We start from the raw sequence: 24715 nt of genomic DNA on the forward strand, positions 1-24715 counted from the left end.
GTGTCAAATGTCGCCGAATGTCAAGGTGAGAGTTTTTGTTTTGTTTCGAAGCAATCAATAACAGCAACACAAATTGTGAGACAATTTTTGCCAATTTGTTATGTGAAACGAGTTATTTGAGGCCAAATCGAAAATGACGAAAGAAGTGTGTTTCATTTGCAACACTGAATCGGATGATTTGTGGAAAATGAATGAAGTCTCTTCACAACACACGAATACTCCAATCGTCGAATTGTTGAAGGAGATTCTAGGTGTTTTTGACATAAAACGAACCATCGACTGTGAAAGCAATTGTATTTGTTCAGATTGTTTCAATCGTTTGGAGGAATATGATTGGGCTTGTGACATAGCCAAAAAACGGGAAAAAGATATAAGCGATACATTTCTAAAGACCGAAACACTTTATCCCAAATTGGGTGAAAGTAAGACGATTGAGAATGTGAGCAAAAAAATCGACTCAAGTGTTGATCTATTGCCAAAAGTAGAAGCCGGGCGTATTCTTTCGTTTGAATTTCGATCAACAACGATACGAAAAATTACTATTGATAAAACGCAGATAAAATGCGACCCACCAGAGAGGAATGTCATTGGGGAATCAAAAGAAGTGGTTGACATCGTGGATGATAGCTCAGGACATGAACAAGAATATGATATGGATATGGATATGGATAGTGGAAGTGATTTTGAATGCACACCAAACAAGACATCAACAAGTAGTATATCAAAAGAAATAGTCGTTCCAACCACATCACGTTCAAATCCCAGAAAAAGGCGCAAAAAGAATACTGGGGCTGATGACAACGAGTCGTCGAACGAAGATGAATTGCCCACACCTAAAAACAGGCATGAGTGTTTGTATTGTGGACAGGCATTCGCCAGAAAATCCGATTATATTGTAAGATTTTGAACAAATTTTTTGGATATTTCATGTGTTAACATTGGATTTGCTCTATTTAGACGCACGTACGATGGCATAAAAAGCAACAGAAGCCTCGATTTAGCTGCGATATGTGTTCCTTTGTCCTGGATGACCAGGCATCATTTGATGCCCACAAAAAGCTTCATGAAAATACACCAAAACTTGAATGTGTGATTTGCAATAGAGTCGTTTCAACAAGGGGAAATTTAACGGCCCATATGCGAGTTCATGTGAGTTTTTGTTGTTGTTAGAACAATCCTGCTATTTCAAATACGTTTCTGGTATACAAATTCATCGTAATTAAACCGATTTTTGTTCAAATTCTTCTAATGGACCATCATTTTTGATTGCACAGGGCACGCCGAACCATATTTGTCATATATGTGGCAAGGAATTCATTCACAATACTTCTTTCGATGCACACATGAAATTTCATGACAACAGCCGATTGTTCAGGTGCAAGGGGATGGACATCAATGCTAATATTCTATTTTCGTGCAAATTTCTTTTGTCTAATGCATTTTAAATAGAGATTTGTAGCTCCATAAAAAATTTCTTACATTAATGTATTGAATCAATGTAAATCAAATGGCAATTTTATTTTTGGTGATTTTTGAGTGTTTGTAAACAAATTCTACATCTGAAATACATTGTTCCTATGTAATTCTCATGCGAGAGCGTTGCCCATAAGGAATACACAGCACAGTATATTACTTATGGAAGAGCGCCGCTGTAGATTAACGGTACTGTGTGCATAAGAAGTGTACGGAAATCTCCATTTGAAATGCATTGAACCAATATATTTCAAATGGGCAGCTGTATTTCCTCTAATATTTCATTTTTTTTTTGATAATTTTACTAATATTTCACTAGTATTCTAATGGTGTCTAACCCTTTGTTCAGTTGTCAACAGTGTCCTATGAAATTCAACATCGCCACCAATTTGAAAAACCACATGCAGACTCATGTAAAATTTCCATCTCGCATTATTTTCCGATTTACGTTTCTTTCGTATTTCGTTTGATTAAATAGACTGCATTTGTTCCCATTGTTCACAGAGGCAACATAAGCCATACGCATGTAAAATATGTGGGAGTCGATTTGGATACTTGGGAAATATGAGAGCGCACGAGAAGACACACTCATCAACCGAAAAAAGTCACAAATGCTCCGTGTGCGATGCACAGTTTGCAACGCAATCCAAAATGATTCAGCACATGGACAAACTCCATTCGACATCGGTATTGCATAAAAAAGAAAAGAGAAAAAGAAGTCATGTCTACAATTTTGTATCGCCAACGAATGAATGTGATCAAAATGAATAAAATTTGCAATAAAGATGTGGGTGTTTATTTAAATTAAGCTTCTAAGCATTATGATGATCTTGAATGATTCTTTCTTTTTCTTCTATTTTGATTTATTTTCGCAAAAGTAATTGTTCTTCCAACAATAAATCATTCAATAGATAATTTTTCTGAGATATTGAGCTTGAAACCGAAATTGTACAAAGTAAAACCGATTAAATTAGATTATTGCTAGTTTTGTGTTCGTTATTCTAATAACTAGTGATAAGCGGCGGCTCATTTCCATGGCACATATTTTCTGTCGTTGGTTAGTAGCTCCTTGATGAATGCCACACCCTTCGGTAGACTCTTTATCTCCTCATTCAACACCCGGCGTGGATTTGTTCGCACATTTCGCCATTCGGTGCTATCGATATCGCTTAGTTCGATGATGTAATCCTGGTAGCTTTCCGTCTTGAAGTCCAACATGGTTTTCATGATGTAGATTAAACTGTAATGATTGAATGATTAACATTAATTCTAGTTATGGTCGAATTCGTCTCAAATCCAATTTTCTTACCCATTTTCTTCTTTGATCAGTGCATTGACTTTCCGGCAAATTTGATGTATTTCTTTGACTTTGTTCTGAGCTTTGACACAGTACTCGTTCATTTTATCATCAAACTCCGATAAATATGCACTTGTTTCACACAATGGCAATAGATTGCTTGGCAATTTGGAATTAAGCTCTTGCACTTCGAGAAGGAACGGCGCATACGTTCTTTGGCTCATGTGTTTCGGACAGAATTGACGATTGATTTTCGTGAACTTTAGCGCTCCATACATCTCAACACTATTCTCAGTTGTGTTTGGGTCGTAGATGAGGCAGACTTTGAACACATGCATCAGATTGTTTCGCAGATGAATATTGCCTTGGAAGAACCAAATGTCATCGAATGTCCAATTCTTCAGCATGCTGGAAATAAAAGAATCGTTTATGCAATTGATATGGAACAATTATGGGCAAAATGAACTAAATTCCGATATTTTTCTTAGATTTTTCTCCAAAAATTAAGCAAAACATGCAAACCTACCGGCATTTGTTCAGTGTTAAAATGAAAATGTCTGGAATAGTTGGCAAATATGCGCCGACCACACGCTGCTCCCACATACGATCGATCTCCGCTTCTTGCTCTTCACTGAAATTCAGAGTAAAATTTTAATTTTTCGATGGAAAATTGTGTACCAAAAACGACATTTTATGTCGAGTTGCTCTTGTGAAAAAGCTTATTATCTCAGAATTTGACCACTTACTCTTCCCATTTCATTTTGTTCATATACAGAAATTTCCATGATGGCGCTTCAACATTTTGTGATACCAGATCATCGTCGTTGTTGTTATTGTCGAAATTAAGATCGATGCTTTCAATTTCCCCTCTCTCAAATTTGTCTCGTTCTTCTTCCCATTGTTTCGCTTTGCGTTTTATTTGATCCATGCGATTGCAGAAATCTTTGAACACATCTTGTGGTGTGGCCAATCCAACCAGTTTATCATAGCCAGAAAAGTCAATCTTAATTTCACTCAATGGTTTATCGGCAGTTGATTTCGATAGATATGATGTTTCATCGGCTTCACAGTTCGATCCAATGCTGCTGCCTCTGCGTTGCATGATGCTTGAACGGCTGATTGGAGCCATTGAAATATGTTGAGGCGGCTCCATTGCAACATTTTTGGTTGATTCCATTGGTATATGTTTGGGTGCTGCTGCTGCTACTGCTTCTTCTTCTTCGTTCACAACAGATTCACTTTGATTCGCCTCGGCTGAAGTGTTGTTCACTTCAAAAACGTTGCTATGACGCAGTCGGCTGGATTTCTTAAAGGCTTGTATTTCGTCGGCTTTTAATGTATCTGACAATGATGGTGGCATTGGCTCTGTCGTCAATGTGTGATCCATCCCTTTCATCGCGAAATCATGTGCACTGTATCGCATGCTTGGCATGTTGATATCGCTGTGCAAACTTAACTTGCTCAAACTGCAACTTTTGTTGGAGACTGATCCGTGTTTTCGCTCAACAAAATCATCAATTTCCAGACTTTCCAGTGAAATGGCCAAATCGAGTTTGGTGTTGCAAATTTGGTCGTCTTCATCATCATCATCTTCAATGAATGTGAGCTGCTTCGATTCTTCCAAACCACTTGAAGTGTTTTTATAATCAAATGGTGAATCATTCAGTGCGATCGATTCATTTTTGACGATGGTTAAACGCTTGTTATCTTCGACTCTGGTCGGCATTGGGTTGTCATCAATAGAATCATCGATTTTGATTGGGGTGATTTGTATTATAGACTGTGTCATTAAGTTACTCACTCGGTTCAGTTCGGTTTTTAGCGTTGGTTCCACGGAAATAGTCATTTCCTGGAAGCATGTTCTTCTTTTTGTATCAAGTGCAGCTGCAACGGCTGCTATTTGTGGATCAACAATTGAAGAGTCACTGATCTCAATCGGAAGTGTGTTTGTTTCGTTGGCCTCATCCAATTTGCTGTCATTCTGAATGGTCGCATGGAATAGTACCGTTCCACGGCGTGCCTCAATTGGCTCTTGCTTGAATTCAGACACTAGCGTTTCTTCTTTGCTGTTATTAGTCAAATCCAGCGAAGACAAATCACTTGCGTGTGTCGTTTCAATCAATGTCGGATCATTCTCCTTATCAATGCCAAGGTAAAATGGTGTCTTGTTGAGATTGTACTTTTTGGCCGTTGGCACCGGTGAAACTTCGCTCATATCCAAATCGCATGAATCACGAATCGTTTGTTGCTTGGTTTGATTGAAGATTTGAACTTGTTTTACCGGCACTTGAACTGGAGCTTCATTGATTTTGCCGCCAACGAATGTCTGATCGATATCTGAGCCCAAATGAAGCGTATTGTTTTCGATTTTCGCACTCTGAATGGATGTGTCGCAATCGATGTCAGTCGATCTACTATAATTGCCATCATTCAGCCGGGTTGAATGCAACGGATGATATGATATACACATTGAATTCAAGTCCGCACCTCTGGTCAATTCAAAAGCATCGCTTCGATCAAACAATCTCGTTGCATTTTTGCTGGGCGATTTACAAATGACTGATTTTCGTGTCGATGGTTTGAATGCTTCGGTATTCTGCAAGTCCATTGATATATCGCCGAAAATGGTTTTATTGTTGTATGTCTGAGCGGCTGATTTGGTTGTTGAATCAAAGGACATTTCTCGTAGTTCGTTTATTGTCATTCGGCTGGACGATTGCGTCGGCTTCTTTGAATTGGCCGGTTGAGTGACAGGCAAATTATTCCAATGCATCGTGTCCAATGACATGTCGAGTGCGAGATTTTCGGTCATTTGACGTGGATTCATACCAAATGTTGGCGTATCTAGGGAAACATCTTGCGCTTTATGTGTGGTTTGACGACGCGTTGGCTGATTTTTCAGTTCTGACGGCAGAAACTCGATTGACATATCCGAAAGTTGTGCACAATTTGACGACTCATTTTTGTCGAATGACATTTGGAACGAGTCATGAATTGTTGCGCGTTTACTTGGCTGCAAAATCGATTTTGTTGCTGAAATTTGCTGCAGAATTGGGGATTCAACCATGGCTCGTTCGCCAAGTATCGTATCACGACGAGTCGATGCCGTTTTCGTTGATATCGATGCCAAAATACTTTGCTTTGGTATTGGTGACTCGACCATGGCTCGTTCATCAAGTATCGTATCACGACGAGTCGATGCCGTTTTCGTTGATGTCGATGCCAAAATACTTTGCTGTGGTATTGGTGACTCGACCATGGCTCGTTCACCAAGTATCGTATCACGACGAGTTTGGCGATCATTTGTAGTCTTCTTCTGATTATTCGATTTGGTCTCAGCATCGATGGACATTTCATGTGATTCGTGGATAGTTGTACGTTTTTTTGACTGTGAAATTGATTTCGATGCCAAAATACTTTGCTGTGGAACTGGAGACTCAACAATATCCTCTGTTCTGAGTATCGTTTCACGGCGAGCTTTTGCCGTTTTCTCAGCTTGAACGTTCGATTTAGTCGCATCATCAATATCCACTTCCATTTTGTGTGGTTCATGGATTGTTTTTCGCGTGTTTGACTTTTGCGACAACCCATTTGGTTGGACAGCAGGAAGTAATTCGATCACCTGACTCTTGTCAAACTGCATGTCCACCGATTGGTTCACAGTTTGTCGGCGATTGTTTGTTTCACTCTTTGCTTTGGCGATCAAGTTGTTCTGCTGCAGAAAATCTCTGTATTTTGAACCAAATTGGGCTGATTTTGTTTCCAATTCTTCGGTTTGCAGTGTTGGCTCAACGCCCGAGATATCCATGTTATCAGAACCACTGGTCTTCTCTCCTACGGTCATCGTTTCGATTGACTCCGATTTACGAGCAAAGTTAAACAAACTCGGTTTGAAGCATGACGCTCTAGCGCTTGAATTGAACGATGATACCGAGAACAGTGGTTTTGATGGTGCCGGTTTGGTTGGCGGTTGCATTACTAGAGAAAATTCTATATCTGTATCGTTACCCATCATTATATTCTCCTTTTGGTCTTCGCTGTACGATATGCGTAGAATCGACGGTCTTGCCGTACTAACTGGTTTCTTCTCTTCATTGGCCGGTGCCGATGGCAGTGCACTGGTAATATCCATTCCAACCGAATCATTGCGTGTCGTTTGCAGGGTGGCCGACATCGAATTAGAACGTATCGACTGGAGCGTAATCTGTTCATTGCTAAGCACATGCTTCTCAGTTGATACATCATACGTTTCACCCCATACAATGGCCGTGTTTTCATTCCCGAAAAACTCACTGAAACAAACAGTTTTGTCGAATTGGTATACTCGTTTTGGTTGTAATATTGATTTCACTATTCTCACTGTACTTACCGCACATTGTGCTTGCCCGAAAATGAAATACGACGCGATGCTCGGCGTGCAGTGTTCTCTCTTTGTGGACTTTTGGGGCTTAAACTACGTGACCTTCTTTTCTTTAAAATCTGTAAAATGACACACAATAACATTGATTAATGAACTGCATTTTGTAAATAAACAAGCTTGTATAAACAATGGACGTTTCCGTTCTGGGTTATGTTCTTCACTTTTTTGTACGCAAAATGTTCAGAAAAACAACAAGAAATTCAATTTAGTAAATGCCAAAAATCTGCTTTTGATATCTGTAGCTGCATATTTTGTCTATAGAAACAATCAGTTGTTTTGGCGCAAACATATTCGTTTGAACACTTATAACTCATTTAGCGAGCTATGCACCGCCAAAAATGTACTGGGGATTTTTTTGATGCATCACAGAAAATAACACGTTTGCATGCGATCAAAGCATACGATTTGAAGGGCAACAGTGACTTGTGCCAAAACCATTGTTCTACGCTAATGCTCACAAAAATGCGGTAAGCTGCTCTGAGCAGCTGGTTGACTTGTAATTTCCGCTTTCACGAATAAAATAATATCGGATGATCTATTTTGGTATCCAATTCAGGTGGTGTTCGGGATTTTTTTCGAAGAGCAAACAAATCATTTTTGAAATTGAAAAGGAGTTTTAATGAGTGGAAATTTCGTTTTTGGCTTAAAGGTGGTGGACTACATTTGATTTTTGCGGAACATTTCAGTAATTTTTGTTTCCAAACATATTTGTTCCCGGTGTTTTTCTACACTTTTTCCTCGATTCATCTCCATTGTATTATGTTTTTTTCAATTACCGTCCGAACAATCACTTCAGAACCCGTGTTTTATTGTCACTGAATCATTCCATAAAACATCAAATCTATTGAATTTAATCTATGAATCATTTGAGTCAACTGTAAATACTTACACTACAACGCCGCTTCTCTTGTGGCTGTTGCATCTTAGCTGTCTTACACCAAATCTCAAAAACAATGAAATATTTCTACGAAAAATTACGACCAAACACAAATCCAACTAAAATAAATTGACTTAAAACTTAAAATTCACTTTTTTCCCTGCTTAATACACAGAAGTCATGCTAAAAATTGGTGTTTACTCTGCAACGGGACAATATTCGGTTGTGATGCACTCGTTTACGTTCAGTTCAATGACAATTTACGTTCTAACCGAATGTCAAAATGAAACCCAAACATCGCATCAGTAAAAAGCTGTTTGAAAATTTAAATCGGTGCTGTCCCTATCGGGCGACGCCATGCGATTTGTGACAGATGCAGTGTTACCACACAAACAATACGACTAACGTACCAATGCTCTAACCGATGGCTTGAAAATGTACGAAGAATGAAAATTTAAAGAAAAAAACACAAAAAAATTTAGTTTCTTTATTAATTTATTCGATTGCATCAAAATTGCAAATGGGAAATGTACAGTACATTCTTTGAAAATGTAGAAAAACATTAGTCTAAGAATTAATGTGTAAACTCAATTTATTGTAACTTTCTGCTCCGATATATACATACTTTTTCACATTAAAATTTCCAAAAACATCTCGATCGATGTAGTAGCATTCCTACGCGCACGCAAGAGGGAGCAAATTTACAGAAAGATACACGTTCTTATTGCGAAACTTTGAGCCGTGTGTTGCATTTTGGATTCATTAGTAACGATGCGAATGTTTAAAAAAAACTAATTGCGAAATATATGCATATTTTAAAAAAATAATACGAATTTGTACAGATTTAAAATGAAAATCCGTTTGAAATGAACACATCGATAAAAAAAAACTATGTTCATTTCGTCGTCGACTTGTCAGCAGCGATAAAAAGTGTGTGTTGGCCTCCCGATGATACGTTGATTACTTCTCGGTCTTTCACTTGGACGCCGGTCAAAAGAGTCGGAACGAGTTGATCGTCATCGGAGCCGAGCCCGAGCTGTTGATTCGAACCCATGCCCCAACTGTACACTTTGCCATCGCTGGTAACAGCAAACGAGCAACTTTCACCGCATTCGAGTAGCACCACGTTTAATTTGGCCAGCCCATCGATTCGCGTCAATTTGTCAATGGATTCTTCGGTTGTGTTGCCCAAGCCCAAGCGTCCATAGTTAGTACGGCCAATGGCAAAGCATTTTTTGTCATTTGTCAAAACGAGTGTGTGATGCTGTCCACCTGTGGAAAAGTATCAAGCAATTTTGTCGGTGAGAAAAAATCGGATTTCTATATCTGCTTCCAAAGCCCAACACTTACCCGTGATCAATTCAACATTTTCAAACGGTGTTTTGTGCGGTGCGAACACAGTTTCCGTATTCTTCTTTACAATGCCAAGTTGATTGTAGTTGTTCAGACCAAAGCCGTACACCGTTCCGTTGGCACGGTTTTTGATAAACGTGCAGTATGTGGTCGTCCAAATGGCATCGATAAAATTGATATTTCGTGCAGTGACAAGACCCGGCTGCAACAGTTGGCCCTTGCCTCGTCGTGTTTCGCCCGATGATGCTCGTGAACTGACACGGCCTAGTTGTCCTTGCTCGCCACAGCCAACGGTAAACACTTTTCCAAGCGCAGACAACATCACCAAATGATCGGCACCAGATTTGATGTCGACAAATTCTTCGCCGGCCACCACTTCGACTGGCGTTTGTTGTTTTCCTTTCATATTCAAACCCATCGTTCCGTGTGAATCACGAAATGAGCCGCATGCAAAGACTCGACCATCGCTCAATAAAAATGCTGAATGTGAATCACCCGCCGTAATTCGGATGCAATCTTTTGGTAAATCGACTTTTTGTGCCGAATATTCGGATCCCTCTTCGCTTGTATCGCGACCAAGTGCGCCTTCGTCATTGCAACCGAATGACCACACTTCACCGTCCGCCGTTAAATACAAACTATGCATTCCACCGGCCGAAATATCGACCACTTTTGCTTTTAAACTGTCGACAACGAGGGCTGGACGCGTTTTTTCAATAATATCATCGTCAAATCCAAGCTGACCCACTTCATTTTGACCGCAACTTAACAAATTCCCAATTTTATTCGGTCGCTTTACGATTTCGTTGCGATGGCTTGGTTTGTTGGCTATACCTAGAAGAAAAAATATCCAATACGTCAAAATATTGAGTTCGTTAATTTTTCAAACATTAAGTTTTTTAGCGCATTTTTCACACTTACGTCCGTTCGCTTCATTTTTTCTGGCTTTGGATGACGGTTGTTCTTTTGCTGGTTTCTCCGCTTCCAATTCAGCTGCCTTACGCTTTTTTTGTGTAGCTTTCGGTGGACTCATCTTTACTGTTTCTGTACCAACAAAAAAAAACATGAATCTCATTAACACACTTTCGTTTGTCGCCTACTTTTTCTATGAATTCGGTATTTTTCTTTGGTTATGTTTGCTGTATCACCACAGCAGCGATTTTTGATTTTTTTTTCACTGAAAACCAATGGATGACATAGATTTTACATCACTCACCAAGATATCGGATTCGTCTAATGGCACTTTGCGAATTGGAATAGTTTAAATTTTTAATGTTTTTTATTCTAATGCGGTTAACTTGTAAATTCGTTGTGTGGCAAATGTGCCTTTTCACTAGCAAAGATATTTTCAAACTGTCATCTGTTTATAATTCTGTCAAATGTGAAGAAATCGAGCGCAATGTGACATGCTTGTGTTTTGTGTGTTTCAATCAAGTTAGCCGGTTTGTGTGCGCTATTGGCAACACTGGAGTAACATCGTACAACGGATGGCAACAATGAATATTCGACCCAATGGTGCTACTAACACCGTGCTAGAATGTTTCATCCAAATGAAATAAATCACGAAATTCAATATTAATACCCAATATGTTGTCTCCATATGTTTTAATGTGCTTCGTCTAATATTCTTTTGTTTCCATTTTAAATACGGAAAATCGTGTCTAGCGTCCGATTGTGTGTAAACACAATTGAATTGTCGGCCACAAATCATCTTTGCACAGAAGCTGTTAAAAGCAAATATCTCAATTAGGCTGGATTGAACTGTACACGCGGTGATTTGTTGACATTGTGTCATGCATTTCGTGCGGCGATTAGAATTTATGAGCTCAATATTTTGATAATAAAAGGAAGATCTTGAAAAAAAATGTTTTAAACTCTTATTCTGGGAATAAAAGAATGATTAATTTACTCGACGCTTGTAATACAATATTCTGTATTTCGCAGTCAATTTGATAAATTTGCTTCATTTATCCGTTGAATAAAGTTTACCGTTTAATGAGTTACTAAAGGAAAACAAACATTTTTGTTCTTTGAATCGCTATCGATAGCATGCAAATATGACATCAAGATTGGATAAAGCGATTTTTCGTGCTGTTGTTGTCAATTTATTATTTATTCATTTTGGTTACGATGCCGATGGTTATCAATTTTCTTTTGAAAAGGCTACATTATTCATGCTTTGTGATTCAGAGCATGGTTTTTCCATGGAAGATATGGAAGTCATTTATTGAATGAGATTTCTTAGGAAATCAGTTGTCAACTTAAAGTTGAATTGGTGAATATCACAAAATGACCGTAGGGACCTAATATCTCAGTAATAAATGCTATCTGGAATTCGGTATGAATACATGTATACTTTAGATCGTGTATTAAAAATATTTAGTTGGAAATCGTCCCGATTTTGAAAATATTTTTGGAATAATATCTTCAAGTACTGAGAAAAAACTGTATTTTTTAAATTTTATTTTAAATTAAGGCCAGATATTGAATATTATTGTTGTTGTGATCAAAAACGGCCACTCGAAAAAATCAGTGAAAATAATGTTTTCTGACTCAGTACAATGTATCAACAGCTTGATCCAATCCATCATTAAAGCCTAGATTAGAGCACTTAAAAACATTTACAGCATTTCTGAAGAATAACGTAACAGTAAAATAAAGAGAAATCAAATTTTCGTCATTTTTGATAGTCTAAAAAAATGTCCCATTTTAAAAATGAGTCAACTTTAGTATGTTCACATTTTTAAACTCAAGTTATTAATTTATGTGACATATCAATTGAAGAGGACATTCTTTGAACATTAAACACGAGCTCACGTTTGACAATATCTGAGGCAGTTTGGTTTTTTTTCCTAATAGGAATAGAGTAAGCCACTAGATGTTGTCATATGGCTACGCTAGGGTGATTGGAATTAAATTTGAAACGGTCAAGTTCATTTGGTAGAAAATGTAATGTCAATTTTTTTTGCGTAAATTTTGTATAAAGAACGAAATATTGATCTCTAGTCCTTAGTGTTCTCACCATTTATTCACGCTTAATACAAGCGGATTGAATGACAAATAAACCCCAAAAACTCTACTAATATTCAATCTAAACCTATTCTTGTGTCCGTTTGTTCATTGAATAGGAATCGAAATCGCGTTGAAATCTAGTTTAATATATGATTCACATACAACATTAGTGGCATTCATCAATCACAGGTATGAGAGATGTGAAGCAGTTAGCGCGGTGATAACAGCCGTCAAGTTCTTATTCTCTCTCCCTCTCTATCTTTCTCTCTCTTTCCTCGCACACGCCGCGCGAATAATATAAATGAGATATGCTGCGTGAACGAAAAGCTTACGCCACACAGCTGTTATACTACACACATGGTCGATGGGCGATTGGGGAAAAAGAGAGAAAGAGTGAGTCCGCGTTTAAGTGAATGAGTAACGAAAGCGGGCGGGCGAGCGTGCTCTCCGCACATTTCGAACGGAACACTCACTCACATACACGCCGCATAGTGTGTCGGCTTTTGAAAATTTGAATTTGATTCAGTTGGTTTTGGCGCGTTGTTCAGACTGAACGTACGTTTGTTCTGTTTGTTGTGTCTCTTTTCTTCAGTGGATGCGATCACTTTTGCCATTAATTTTTAATCAGTCCCAAGAAACAGAAAAAATAATAATACTTAGACAATTTTTGAAGTTGGTTAAAACATCGCAAACATAATTTTTTTTCGTAAAAAATAAAACGTGGAACGAGTTCTATTCTTCAAGAATTGAGAAACAAAAAAAAATTGCCATATATTTTATTTTGCCAATAACTGGAAACCATAAAAGTTAATTTATCAAATAAAATTCCCGAATGAGTGTTCAAATAAATCGGAAGGAGATTGAGATTTTACAAGCAATGCCTAATGCTTGGCCACACGAAAAAATCAATTCCCAGAGAATTTTTGCGATGACGATTACAATTCAGTCACTTTGTGAATTTATCGGCTCTTAATTGCTGCCTACAGTTTTCCTGATTTCGTTTTTTTTGTTCGATATCGTTTCATTGATGCATGATAAAATCTGCATTTTGCCATAGAACTTATTTTTCATTCGCTCTTTGTCTGAGAGACACCAATAAACTTGTGGACACAGAAAGGAGACATAATTGAACGCGCACAAAATAAACACACAGTCTGGACACCAACGAATTCATCACGGAATTTCAAGTCAGGTGCAATCAGAACAACAGCAACGAATATAACCAGAAAAAGAAAACAAAATGTGCCAAACAATGGAGAACAAAACTATTAACGATAATCGATAATGTGCCCAATTATAGTGGAGTGTTCGCAAAGAGAGTAGATTTTATTTTGTCGTCGGTTTGAGTGACTATGAAAAGTGGAGTAGAATCAAATCTAAAAGTGAGAGAAAAAAGTGGAATCAATTTTCAAAACAGTGACATTTTATCGTTATCATCAAACAATTTACGCATTGACAACAGCTTTAATTGGGTTTGAAGGTAATTTTTATGTGAAATATCGCAGTGAATACGATTTAGCCAAGCTTGTTTTTTTTTGGCTGTAAGGAGTAACATTTTGCTTAGATTCGCACTGTTTCTTTGATCACTCGTTTCGTGTCACATTGAGTCGATGGTTACCATACGTTCGTTGCTACGTCCAATAAAACAGCAATTTAAGCGTGTGAGTTATGGGATGTGTAATTGTGAAATAGAACTTCATGTATGCCAATAGATTTGGCATCGGGTCATTCACTTATGTACTTCTTTTTTTTTTGTCTACATCTTCGTTTGCAAGCCTGTTCGTTTCAATTTTCTCTCTTATTAGTTTCCATCTATTTCAACTAAATTTTACCGAAAACGTGCGAATTATTCTTGCATACACCGTCCAATTGCTTCTGAATGGATGCGTGAGCCGCAGCAAGAGAAAAAAAAAATCAATGAGATCGTTTGTTTTGTTTGGGTTGTTTTGCGTGTGGATGCAATGGCCTGTGACCACCAGCTAAGTTTGCGATAAGAAAATGAATAAATTTACAAATCTTTTTTTCGTAAACGGTGTGCCGATGGCAAAAAAGGGCAAACCAATATTTTGTTAATGTGCGCGAGAATTTGTGTGTGTGTGTTTTTGTATTTGCAAAAAAGAAAAATTCGCAAAATTCAACGCCTATGTGTATTTCGACGATGGACCGCGCTGTTTTGTATCATATTTCAGCACGTCTCTATCCAAAATGTGTGTATTATAAATATCGTGGAGTGTGCGCGCGCTCGCTCGCGTCTCCGATCCCCCGACCATATTTTTGGTAGAATCGTTCATTCAAAAACTGTTTCGAACTTGCCATTTATGCCGGTTGCCATTTCTTATTCGTGTCGTCGGTGTGTTTGTGTGCGTTTCTTGAGCGCCCGTGAATTTGGTTGTCGCAGTTTGTTTCACTCTTCGTATTTATCTATATTGTTTTATCTGTCGCTCGATAAAATGGGATTGAGATTGTAGTCGTTTGCCGCGTGTATTTGTATTATTCGTGGAAAGCAATTTAAATTTTGCCGGTAGACAATTTATGCGTATGCCTTAAAAGTTTACGATTAGAAATAAAAGCAAGACACAACTCAGAATTGCGAAAAAGTGAAAGAGAGAGAGAACAAATAGAATTATTAGCAAACTTTTGGCGCTCACACTGAATCGTGATCACATGCGAATGATACTGTCGTCAACATCAGCACCGAGTGATGTCTCTCTAATTTGAATACGAAAAAAAAAATAAACACACTTCTCCCGCGATTTTCGTTCATCGGCTCACTTGTCACTCGGTCTTATCGGAATTTTATTCACAAAATTGTTCAATATATCGACTGATCGGTCGTTTATCGTCGCACTCATTCGTCGATGTGCGAGCAACAGCTTCGCGGCACAGTCAATTAAATTCCAATTGACAGTTGAATACACACACAACGACACAGAACAACAAAATATCGACGAGACGCATTCATGCCCGATGAACAAAAAGCATTTGGAACACTGTTTTTTTTTTGCTGCCGTCGTTTTTCTCTTGATTTTGGATTGAATTATCGCTTTGAAAGAATGAATAAAACAATGTTCCACATAGACGCACCTCACTGAATGTCGAGTCGGTTCCGAAATGTCTTTAACCGCGTCTAACTTTTCGATTGGAATCCACATTTAATCAATTCACACACGTTCGTTCGTTTGATCGAATGAATTTCATACATGGCGTTTGATTACGTTTGCATTTTTCGTCAATGACCATTTCAATCGTTCGCAATGAAAAATTCATTCTTCAATAACGAACGAAAAACTTTCGACAGTGTTTTTGTCTGTATTTTAATCCTCGAATTCTCGTTTGCGATTAAAACATGTATGAATTTGGATCAATAATCTTGTTATTTTTTACCTTCGCTAATAAATCTAGGATCGGAAGATTTTGATTGAAACCGAAAGTTTTTGCGTAATCGAATAGCTATAGACAGTTCAGCTCAAACAGTTTTGAACGGGAGTGATGATTTTTCAGTCGCTCTATGTTTGCTCACGCTGCTGGACGACGATGACGGCTGTGAGTAAATAGAAACAAGTCGACTGCTTGGCACCAACAGTTAACAAAATAAACTAACCGATAACCTTGCGCATATTTAAACTGTTTTTATTTTTACGCACATTACGCTCTTTTTTCGACGTGTGTACATTTTTCGATTTTAGTTTTGACTGCAGTTCGGTCGACTCTTGAATTTTGAACACATTCACATTTCCCACATTATTCAAATTTCCATATTTCCAATCATTTTCCCCCGTTCATGTGTTCCACACTTCATTTGAATATGAAATTGAGAGAAAAAAAATAGAACAACAACAGAAGCACTGACAAACTATGTCAAATTATGCAGAAATATCTCACATATTAAATGAATTTCAATTGAATTTGAAGCGGCCCATATCGAGTCAATACCAAGAAATCGATGACCAGATTAAAATAGACTGGGTGTGTGTGTGGTGGTTTTTTTTCTCGTTTCGTTTCATTCCTATAATAAATTTGATATTTTCTGTTAAGGAAAAATTGAATAATGAGCGCAAGCACTCACTCACTCACTCACTCACATACATAAGTTGTGCAATTTGCTGATTCGACCCGTTGTCGATACGATACGTATATTTCACACGTTTCACTTCTCTCATTACATATTCGCTGAAAGCATGAATTTTGTGCGATTCTTTTGTCGTTGAGTTGTGGCTACTCTTCGTTGCTTTGTTGTTTGTTTGTTGCGGTGTGTTTTGTGTATGTGACATTAATTGACTTGCTTCGGTTCATTTATACGCTCGTTTTCACTGTGCGTTCCATCACGCGGAATCGAATGTGTTGTGATCGCAAGTGCTTTTTTTCTCTCATTCTCTCTCTCTCTCTCTCTCTCTCTCTCTCTCTCTTTCGCTTCCACCAAGATTGACAGTGATCTTGAAATTGAACTTGAACGTGATGGTGATCTGTTTAATGACCGCAGCCGTGAGTTTTTTTTCCTGGATATCTCAACAAAATTGCCAACAACTGATATCGAAACCAAAAATTGGCGGTTTTTGTTTGTTGTTTATCTTGTTGCTATTTTCAAATCACTTTTACCATATGGTTAGTAATTGGCTGTCAATTGGGCTATTGAATTGTATCTCTTTCACTTTGTTTACTACCTCAACACACACACACACACACATATCACAGCCGATCATGGACCAAAATACATTTGGCAAAATTAGCGGCACTACAAATACTACGATCCCATGCGATTAGATCACGTCATTTAAAATTGCCTGAGAAAGGCAATCGAAGGGAAATTAGCCTTTTTCGCCGACGATAACCATACAAAATCTCAAGTGCTCAAGCGCTTAAATATTTGTTTCAAAACTTACATTGTACTCTATCGTTCACGTAAACACATAGCATTCAATTTACTACACTGGTTGTTACAAATACAGTATGTCATGTTTCAGCGTTCGGTAAGCCAAACAAGCTCAGCTATAGAACGGTTGAATTGAAACAAAACGCCAACTTATTGATTTAGCTCAAACGCCATGCGATAAGATAGTGCAATATATGTATATATTTCAATTTTCTATGTAATCGGTTTTTGTTGCTTAGCCATAAAATAAACCCAGTGGATTATCTCATCTGGTCCTTAGTTTGTTCAATTATTGTTTCTCTTTTTCGTTCATTTATAGGAGTGTTCATTCATTGTAGTCGTCGTCGTCGTTGTCGTCTAACGCTTTTGCAATTACACAATGACGATTTTGTGTGCGTAAAAGCGATCGCATTTGGTTTGGGAGCAACGTGCGTTTTGGCACGAACGATGAACTGAAGTTGCAACGTTTGAAATTGATTTGTTCAATCGTTTGACAGATTGATATATGAACCGCATTTTTGTGATCATCAATCAGAAGTTCAACGAGCAAGGTCATATCTCTCCATTCTTTCCATTTATATATTTTATTTCATTTTTCGATCGTTCGTCCGTTCTCGTCGCGCACTGAACATATTATGCTCTCGTGTTTATTGTATATATTCTAGTGAGCAATCGGAAGAGAGAAGCCACTTGGGAAAAGGCAACGAACAACAGCAGGAAAAAAAATTGTCTAGAGATAACGGTAAATTCAGAGCCTTGCGTGCTCAGAATGAGCGCAATTTTTCCTGATGCTTTGGTCCGTGTCAGTATTTATATACAGCGAAAAGAGTGAGATGCTCTCTGTAGTGGGCCGAATTGGAATAAACAGCGCTTAGAATTGACACACTCAATGAAATGCCGGAATCACGTGCTATTTCTCCAGCCCAACAACGCTTTCTCCCGAGAAGAGAGAGAGCGAGTGTGATTGCAATTCAATGAAAATTGTTCCGTCATTTGTTGATTTTTTTTTGTGTGCTATGAACACCTTTTCATCATCCTTACGTAGATTGCAGCTTGTCACACACATCATCGTTTCAGATAACAAACATTGATATAATTTGCTTGATTTTTGTTGTCATAACCCGTTATCGCTGACGATTGGTTTGGGTTGTAGGACGTGCAAAATCATTGTAATTATGCTTTTTTTACTCGTCGTTAACAGGTTATTGGGCCTTGTCTCGCTTGTATCGCCGCTTTGTATTTTTCCCCCTTTATCAACTATTATACTTTCGCTATCTATCTATATTTTATAGAGAAGAGTGACAAAAAAGAAGTAGACAAAAAACCGTTTATGGTGTCTTTCCGTGTATTTTTATTGAAATCACATTGAAACACAGCGATAATAAGTGGCCAAGTTTATTTAGAGTTGCATTACATCAGGACGATTGAGCGAACGGCGATGGCGACGATGACTACTACGATGACACCCAATCGGTCACAATAAACACGATATAGTAGCAATGAGACTCAAGTGGATTGGGTTCTTGTGAAAAGCTTTTGAAATGCGACCAATTTTCCCTTGCTTTAAGTGCCTAATCAATCGTTATATGTAATCGAATTTCGATTGTGTCATGGGCTTATCACCGATGGATCTAATAAATACGCAATAAAAAAAAACTGTTGATACGATATCAAATGAGTATAGTCAATGGACTTGTTGCTCAATGAAAACAATAACAAACTGCACAAGCATCCGTCCAACGCAAATGAATCATTTGTTCGTAAGAAAATCACAAAAAAAATGATTTCCGCACTTAAATCTGTCCAATCATTTCCCTAATAAGCTCTCAATCATACCATATCTTGTTTGAAAAAGAAGGCACATGAAAGAGACAAACAGCCGCATCAGTTTTTACGATTTCTGTGTTATATTTGCTTTGTTCAGTGCGAATCCCGCTTAAATACAGCGTACACAATTGAAGCGTGCGTCGTGACTAGGCACGGCTTTTTATCATGTCGCTGGTGACACAGCGTCATCATCATCATAATTTATATCTATGGCTCATTTGGGAATTAGAAAATAAATTAAAACGATGACACCACCTCTTGTTTCAATACGGACAATGTATACTGTCCAAAGCCCAATTACACAAACGAATGGAAAGTGATTTATGGTCACTTTGACCATGAAAACTGTATACAACAGTTAAATTAAAAACAAAGAATAATAATGCACGTTGTGCACCCACATTACGTTCGAAAAGAAATGATGACAACGAACGCACAGTGTGTGTGTGTGTGTGTGTGTGTGTGTGTGTGTGTGTGTGTGTGTGCGGAAATTTCGTCTTTTTTTCTTTCCTCCTTCAATAAGATGTATTCATGTGAACGGGCGAGGCAAAAAGGCTGCTGAAATCAGCACAAAGCACAAAACGACGGGATAGAAACACAAATGAACAAAGAACAACCGCTGATCGAGTGCGTATGCTCTGCTCGTTCAAAATAAAATTTTGTTTATTTATAAAATTAGTGAGTGACACAGTGAAAGAGAGTCAGTCGCTCGGTCGTTCGGTATATATATTTTATTATTGATTTCCTTATAGAACAACGACTGATGCTACCGCTGTGTGTGCGAATATATTCGCGACACGCAAATTATGTCGTTTGGTTATGTGGTATTTGCATGCCGTTTATAATTCGTGATATATATTCGTTGCGACTTCATGTGGATTTCTGTCGACTCAACGAACTTTTCAATTACGATGACGATGACATGATGTATGTGTGTGAGTGAGTGTGTGACAAGCTTTTAGTTTTTTCGTAACCAAAATTAATTACGATGAATCGGCAAAAATCCATCCTTTTTCGTCTACGATTGCGTATTAAAGTAATAATTGTCGGCAGATTTGTTGTTCGATGATGATGATATTCAAAAGCACACTTATGGCTTACAAAAGCATGTCGCTCGAGTGGTTAAAAAACATTGCTTCTATTTACAACTCAAATTAAGCTGAACCAAGAGTCCGAACAGGCAACATTTCTAAACGATGTTCGTGTTTTTTTTTGCCAGCTGGCGCTTGGATCAAATGTACGCATGTTCATTTAAATCTCTTATTCTAATAAAGTACGTTTATTTTGGATATTCAAGCATGAGAGCATGCGTTATCTGCGTTAAATTGCTATTAAAAAGGTAAATAACAACGATAAGTCGAGGTCAATGAAGATCGAATGAATTTTATTTGGATATTATTTATACAATGTTGTTGAAGCATCGTGTCACACATAGATAGAAACGAATTTCTCGATCGAACATCTGGCTTTATTTCATTTTTATATGAAACGATACTTTAATCGGTGCGACGCGCACAGCACGATAAATGACCGAAGCAAGCGGGCGATGTGTCAATGCAATGTACGCCCGCAAACGCCAATTCTGTGCTGTTAATTAATCGTATTGGCTTTTATGTTGTCGTTAAAATTTCTGTAATATAATATTCAATGAATAATACACACAGCAGTTGAATGTGTCATCGATGAACAGTGGTGAACGTCACCCAAATCACTAATGCTCAGTTGAAAATGCTATCAATTCAAATGAATTTTACATGTTGAATGTCGTAAATGCGCGGATTTTTCATCATCGACTATTCGGTATATTGTCTATTGCCCAACGTTTTGTGGTCATTATCGATTGCTCAGCATAATTATAAGAGATCTAAATTCCGCGAAACATTTAATGCCGATATTTGTCGTCTTAATCTTTGCGATTAGATGTTTTAGCATCTATTTCGCAGTATTCTTTGACGCATTCAAGCCATTCGACCCATTATCTATATCACTTTGAGTCAAATTCTTTATTTCTCACTTTCATTTCGATTATCAGGCATTTCTAATTTCGAGCACAGGTCAACGGAAGATTTTTCTTATGAACAAAAACACCCAATATCAACATGAGCCAAATGGCTCATGCGACCGCTGAAATTTAATGGTTGTTTGATGAGAATATGAAATGTATTGATGGATGAAAGAAGCACAATTTGTCGATTGATCGACTTCAAAGTGTATTTACCTCATCATCAATCATTTGTTAAATCGGACGGCGTGAAACGATCACATTTTGAATTCATATAATGTTGACGTGATCCATTTAGAGAAAAAATATCACGGGGAAAATAAGTTTGATATCCTTGAACTCACTTTCGTGCGCAACAGTTCACAGAAACTGAGACGTTCATTGACCTGCCCACCACTTTCGATCTTAACTTCGGGATATAAGTACAAAATTACAAATTTGGCACGTCTTCATTCGCTGCACAGTGTGAGCCGGACTGAAGCTGTCATCGAAAATGAAATTCATAAATTTGATATTAAACATAAATTTGGGTTTCTTCTTACTCTCACGCAACCATCCAAATAGTTTCGAAGAGTTGTCGATTCTCTCATTTCACTGCATTGAAAGTCGAGACTCTTGAATAAATGTGTTTGTTGTCGTTGGATTTTTGAAAGATATCAGATCCGTAATGCATCGAATGCATTCTCTCCTTTTTATCCAAATCATTGTGATCATGGCCAATGATTCATTTGGATAAAAAAAAACTATAAAAGAAGAAGACAAACATGCAAAAGTGACGATGAGATAGAATTTCACATGTTCAATCAACATGATTTACCCTCTTAAAATCGTACCAATCTTCCTACATAGTTTCATTTCGCAGTGTTTTATTGCTTTCGTTTAAATTTTCGACTCCTCCGAAAAATTCAACGGATATTGTTTCAAATCCAGATGTGTTGTTATCCAAGAGAATGAAAAATAGCATTTTTTTTCATTCTCGGTTCTCCATTTCGGATTAAATTCCATGCCACTCAAAATCATTGAGAAATTACAATATTTTGGTTATTTATTAAAATTGACGTTAATGGCCTATGCTCGTTATTGGCTTTTTTCTTGTTTTAATGCGCGGACCATGGATTTGAACCACTAATAAGACTGATATTATGCACGTGTCAGTTATTTTTTACCTTCATCAGTGTCATAAGTCATAATCGTTCTAATGTGAAATCAATTCAGTGGAAAAGAACGTGCTTTTGATCTTTGTGGCTATGTGTGTGTGAAAATGGCTATTTTTAACCATTCACAAACTATTTTTTTGTTTCTTATTCGAAGTTTCTTTACCCTTTTGATTCAATATGATTGGAAATCGGGTAATTGGCATTTTTATGAGTCTTGAAATGCAATTACAATATCGGATATATAAATCGAACACCATACTTTTTTATTTTGATGATAATTACGAGTGAAAAAAATTTAATCTCATTTTTTGCCTCTCTTCAAAATGAATTTAATCGGATTTTTCTTCAATCGCGTAAAGTTACACTGATAATTCGACCTCAATAAACACACCATCACGCCATAAATCGACGAGAAATCATAATTTTTTGTAATTTAATTAAAATTGATTGCAATCCATTTTGCCTCATCGATAAAATTGCACTCACAATTGTGAGCCGTTAACGGCTAGCGAGAGTTGAAATTGGCCGGCGCGCAACGAGATTAAGTCATTATCAAGTCGATGGTTATTAATTCAGTTTCAATCGCTTTATTATTCGGTGCAGCATTGCAAACTGTGAACAGACAACCATTCATTCTAGACGTGAGCTTATTAGATGAAACGTGGAGGTGAGACTGCCAATGTACCAATGTACCACTGCTTTCATGTCATGCACAGAAAAACAAATAATTTCGCCTTGGAGCGTCACTTCTTTTGCCAAATTCGTCAAACCACAATTCATTTTTCGAAATTGTCTCTTCTTTTGTATTTTGCTTCTTCTGTATTATCTAGTTATAGTAATGATGTTTCCATTCATGAAACGCAAAATAAACTGTAAAAGAGTCTTTTAAAAAGACTCAATGAATCAAACTGACGGAACAAGAGAAAGGGAATGTGATATTTCATTGAGATAGTAACAAAATTCCAGCCGATGCGATCGCGATCCATTAGTTGATTAGTTCAATTTACCGACTTTAAATGGATTTTCCACTCGAAAATGTGTTGCAACAGCCTACAAATAGCTCGGCAATCATCATTCATCTAGCTTATCCACTATTCGGTTCATGCGCAACACAGCGAAATAATTAAGCGAAATGAAGAGAGTGCGTTGAACATGTGAAATTCTTGTAGCGTATGCATTTTGATGTCGTTAATTGAACTTCGTGAAGTAAGTAATTCTCGTGTGAGTGTAGTCTGTAAACGGCAAACATCATCAAAAGCATATATCAATTAAATTGCTTCCGCATAGCGATTTCAAGTAACTTGTCGGATCCTACTCGTGCACGATCGCGCTACCTGCGTACATTGGACTCGATATTTTAGCACCAAAAAAGCAACGGCATAAAATGTGAACGACAACCGCAACAACAACAAAACCAGACGAACGATGCCATCATTGCAACAAGTCACAAAATGCAACGTTACTCGCTATCTCTCTATGTCGGCGTTTGCAACACTTGCAGTCGAACGCGTGCAATTATCGCCAAGACAATTCTAATCAAATGGAAACGACATTGGCCTCGATTGTACTCCGTGCGCCAATCGCGCTCTCTCTCTTTCTCTCTCTCTATGTCCGTGTATGCACGCGCCCACATTATACAGCAAAGAGAGTTACAAATCGATCGCTCAAGTGGTGTCAATAAAACCGAACGTCAAACGAATAAAGAACAAAACTGGACCTGTTATTAAATTATAATTTCTTTTTCTGGAATGCTGTTTAATTTTCTCGCAGTTGGTTTTTTTCGGCATTATGTACATACGTATATGCCTGGTACCCTCGGCCCACGAACAATCGAAACAATGAGCCGACGTTTTTGTTGACAAATTTTTCAATTTACATTAAAGCGATTACGGTTCGCGCCCGCGCCCACATTCACTATGTAACCGTTCGGTTGGTGTTGTTGTTTTTTCTCTCCGTGTGGATTAATAGATTTTTCGCTATGAATCACTTCAGCCGTATCGTTCTTAATTGCAACAGGCACTTCATAAATTTTGACATTTTCCAGCCGTTTCCGAAAATTGCAACTAAACGAATAACACTTTTTATTTAATTAGTGCTTGATTTATGGAACCAGCTGCTGATTTTTTCCAGCTACCAATATTTTGTTAAAGCGCAAAACTTTACGAAACGAAGAGAAAAAGACACATTCGAAAACACTTCGATAAATTTTAATATTTATTTCGTCATTGCGAAATTGCCAATGGACGAATGTAAAATACAACAGAGAGCGAAGCAACAACAAAAAAAAGCGATCCTAAAATAGCCAAACGACCGCACTATCGCTTTTTAAAACGTAACATGACAAAATGTTGAAATGAAGAATGTTACTGCACTAATCCACAGAGAGAGAGAGAGAGAGAGAGAGAGAGAGAGAGAGAGAGAGAGAGA

General features: G+C 37.6%; 4 protein-coding genes across 13 annotated transcripts in view; 2 read left to right on the forward strand and 2 right to left on the reverse strand.

Moving 5' to 3' along the window:
* The first annotated feature begins 26 nt into the window (after positions 1 to 26).
* LOC129572827 (gastrula zinc finger protein xFG20-1-like) lies at positions 27 to 2457 on the forward strand. Of its 4 annotated transcripts, none has more exons than XM_055452931.1 (5): positions 27 to 895; positions 958 to 1149; positions 1275 to 1375; positions 1793 to 1886; positions 1978 to 2457. In XM_055452931.1, exons 1-5 carry the CDS (start codon positions 134 to 136, stop codon positions 2242 to 2244), a joined length of 1416 nt encoding a protein of 471 aa, XP_055308906.1. In that variant the 5' UTR covers positions 27 to 133; the 3' UTR covers positions 2245 to 2457. The 4 variants fall into 4 exon arrangements, with proteins under 4 accessions (XP_055308906.1, XP_055308913.1, XP_055308924.1 ...); XM_055452938.1 differs by having other exon boundaries at positions 1823 to 1886; XM_055452949.1 differs by lacking the exon at positions 1793 to 1886.
* On the reverse strand, positions 2247 to 8438 carry LOC129572816 (uncharacterized). Its single transcript, XM_055452921.1, has 6 exons — positions 8080 to 8438; positions 7140 to 7249; positions 3517 to 7062; positions 3297 to 3401; positions 2783 to 3178; positions 2247 to 2713 (listed from the first exon to the last, which is right to left on the reverse strand). The coding sequence occupies exons 1-6, from the start codon at positions 8110 to 8112 to the stop codon at positions 2500 to 2502; spliced, it is 4404 nt and encodes a 1467-aa protein (XP_055308896.1). The 5' UTR covers positions 8113 to 8438; the 3' UTR covers positions 2247 to 2499.
* Positions 8439 to 8544: 106 nt separating this feature from the next.
* Positions 8545 to 13377, reverse strand: LOC129573296 (regulator of chromosome condensation-like). Its single transcript, XM_055453688.1, has 4 exons — positions 10637 to 13377; positions 10342 to 10464; positions 9418 to 10254; positions 8545 to 9339 (listed from the first exon to the last, which is right to left on the reverse strand). Exons 2-4 carry the CDS (start codon positions 10451 to 10453, stop codon positions 8963 to 8965), a joined length of 1326 nt encoding a protein of 441 aa, XP_055309663.1. The 5' UTR covers positions 10454 to 10464; positions 10637 to 13377; the 3' UTR covers positions 8545 to 8962.
* Positions 13378 to 13514: 137 nt separating this feature from the next.
* The window catches only part of LOC129573151 (A disintegrin and metalloproteinase with thrombospondin motifs 9-like), a 57255-nt gene continuing 46054 nt past the window's right edge, over positions 13515 to 24715 (forward strand). For all 7 annotated transcript variants that reach the window (XM_055453447.1, XM_055453460.1, XM_055453471.1 and 4 more), the window contains exon 1: positions 13515 to 13912. The gene's annotated coding sequence lies outside the window, so the exon portion shown is untranslated. The remainder of the gene's footprint in view (positions 13913 to 24715) is intronic.

Source organism: Sitodiplosis mosellana, unplaced genomic scaffold, assembly GCF_009176505.1.
Source record: "Sitodiplosis mosellana isolate CC-2019 unplaced genomic scaffold, AAFC_SMos_1.0 Smas_scaffold_1, whole genome shotgun sequence".
Lineage (NCBI taxonomy): Eukaryota > Metazoa > Arthropoda > Insecta > Diptera > Cecidomyiidae > Sitodiplosis > Sitodiplosis mosellana.

What these genes read in the sequence shown, in the direction of transcription:
- LOC129572827 (XM_055452931.1), top strand. Translation starts at nt 134, where the DNA reads ATGACGAAAGAAGTGTGTTTCATTTGCAACACTGAATCGGATGATTTG. An exon ending in CCAGAAAATCCGATTATATT is followed by an intron (nt 896 to 957) that starts GTAAGATTTTGA and finishes TGCTCTATTTAG; the next exon opens with ACGCACGTACGATGGCATAA. An exon ending in AAAACCACATGCAGACTCAT is followed by an intron (nt 1,887 to 1,977) that starts GTAAAATTTCCA and finishes CATTGTTCACAG; the next exon opens with AGGCAACATAAGCCATACGC.
- LOC129572816 (XM_055452921.1), bottom strand. Translation starts at nt 8,112, where the DNA reads ATGCAACAGCCACAAGAGAAGCGGCGTTGTAGT. An exon ending in AACAAAATGAAATGGGAAGA is followed by an intron (nt 3,402 to 3,516) that starts GTAAGTGGTCAA and finishes TCTGAATTTCAG; the next exon opens with TGAAGAGCAAGAAGCGGAGA. An exon ending in TTAACACTGAACAAATGCCG is followed by an intron (nt 3,179 to 3,296) that starts GTAGGTTTGCAT and finishes TTTTATTTCCAG; the next exon opens with CATGCTGAAGAATTGGACAT.
- LOC129573296 (XM_055453688.1), bottom strand. Translation starts at nt 10,453, where the DNA reads ATGAGTCCACCGAAAGCTACACAAAAAAAGCGTAAGGCAGCTGAATTG. An exon ending in AAAAAATGAAGCGAACGGAC is followed by an intron (nt 10,255 to 10,341) that starts GTAAGTGTGAAA and finishes TTTTTCTTCTAG; the next exon opens with GTATAGCCAACAAACCAAGC. An exon ending in AAATGTTGAATTGATCACGG is followed by an intron (nt 9,340 to 9,417) that starts GTAAGTGTTGGG and finishes ACTTTTCCACAG; the next exon opens with GTGGACAGCATCACACACTC.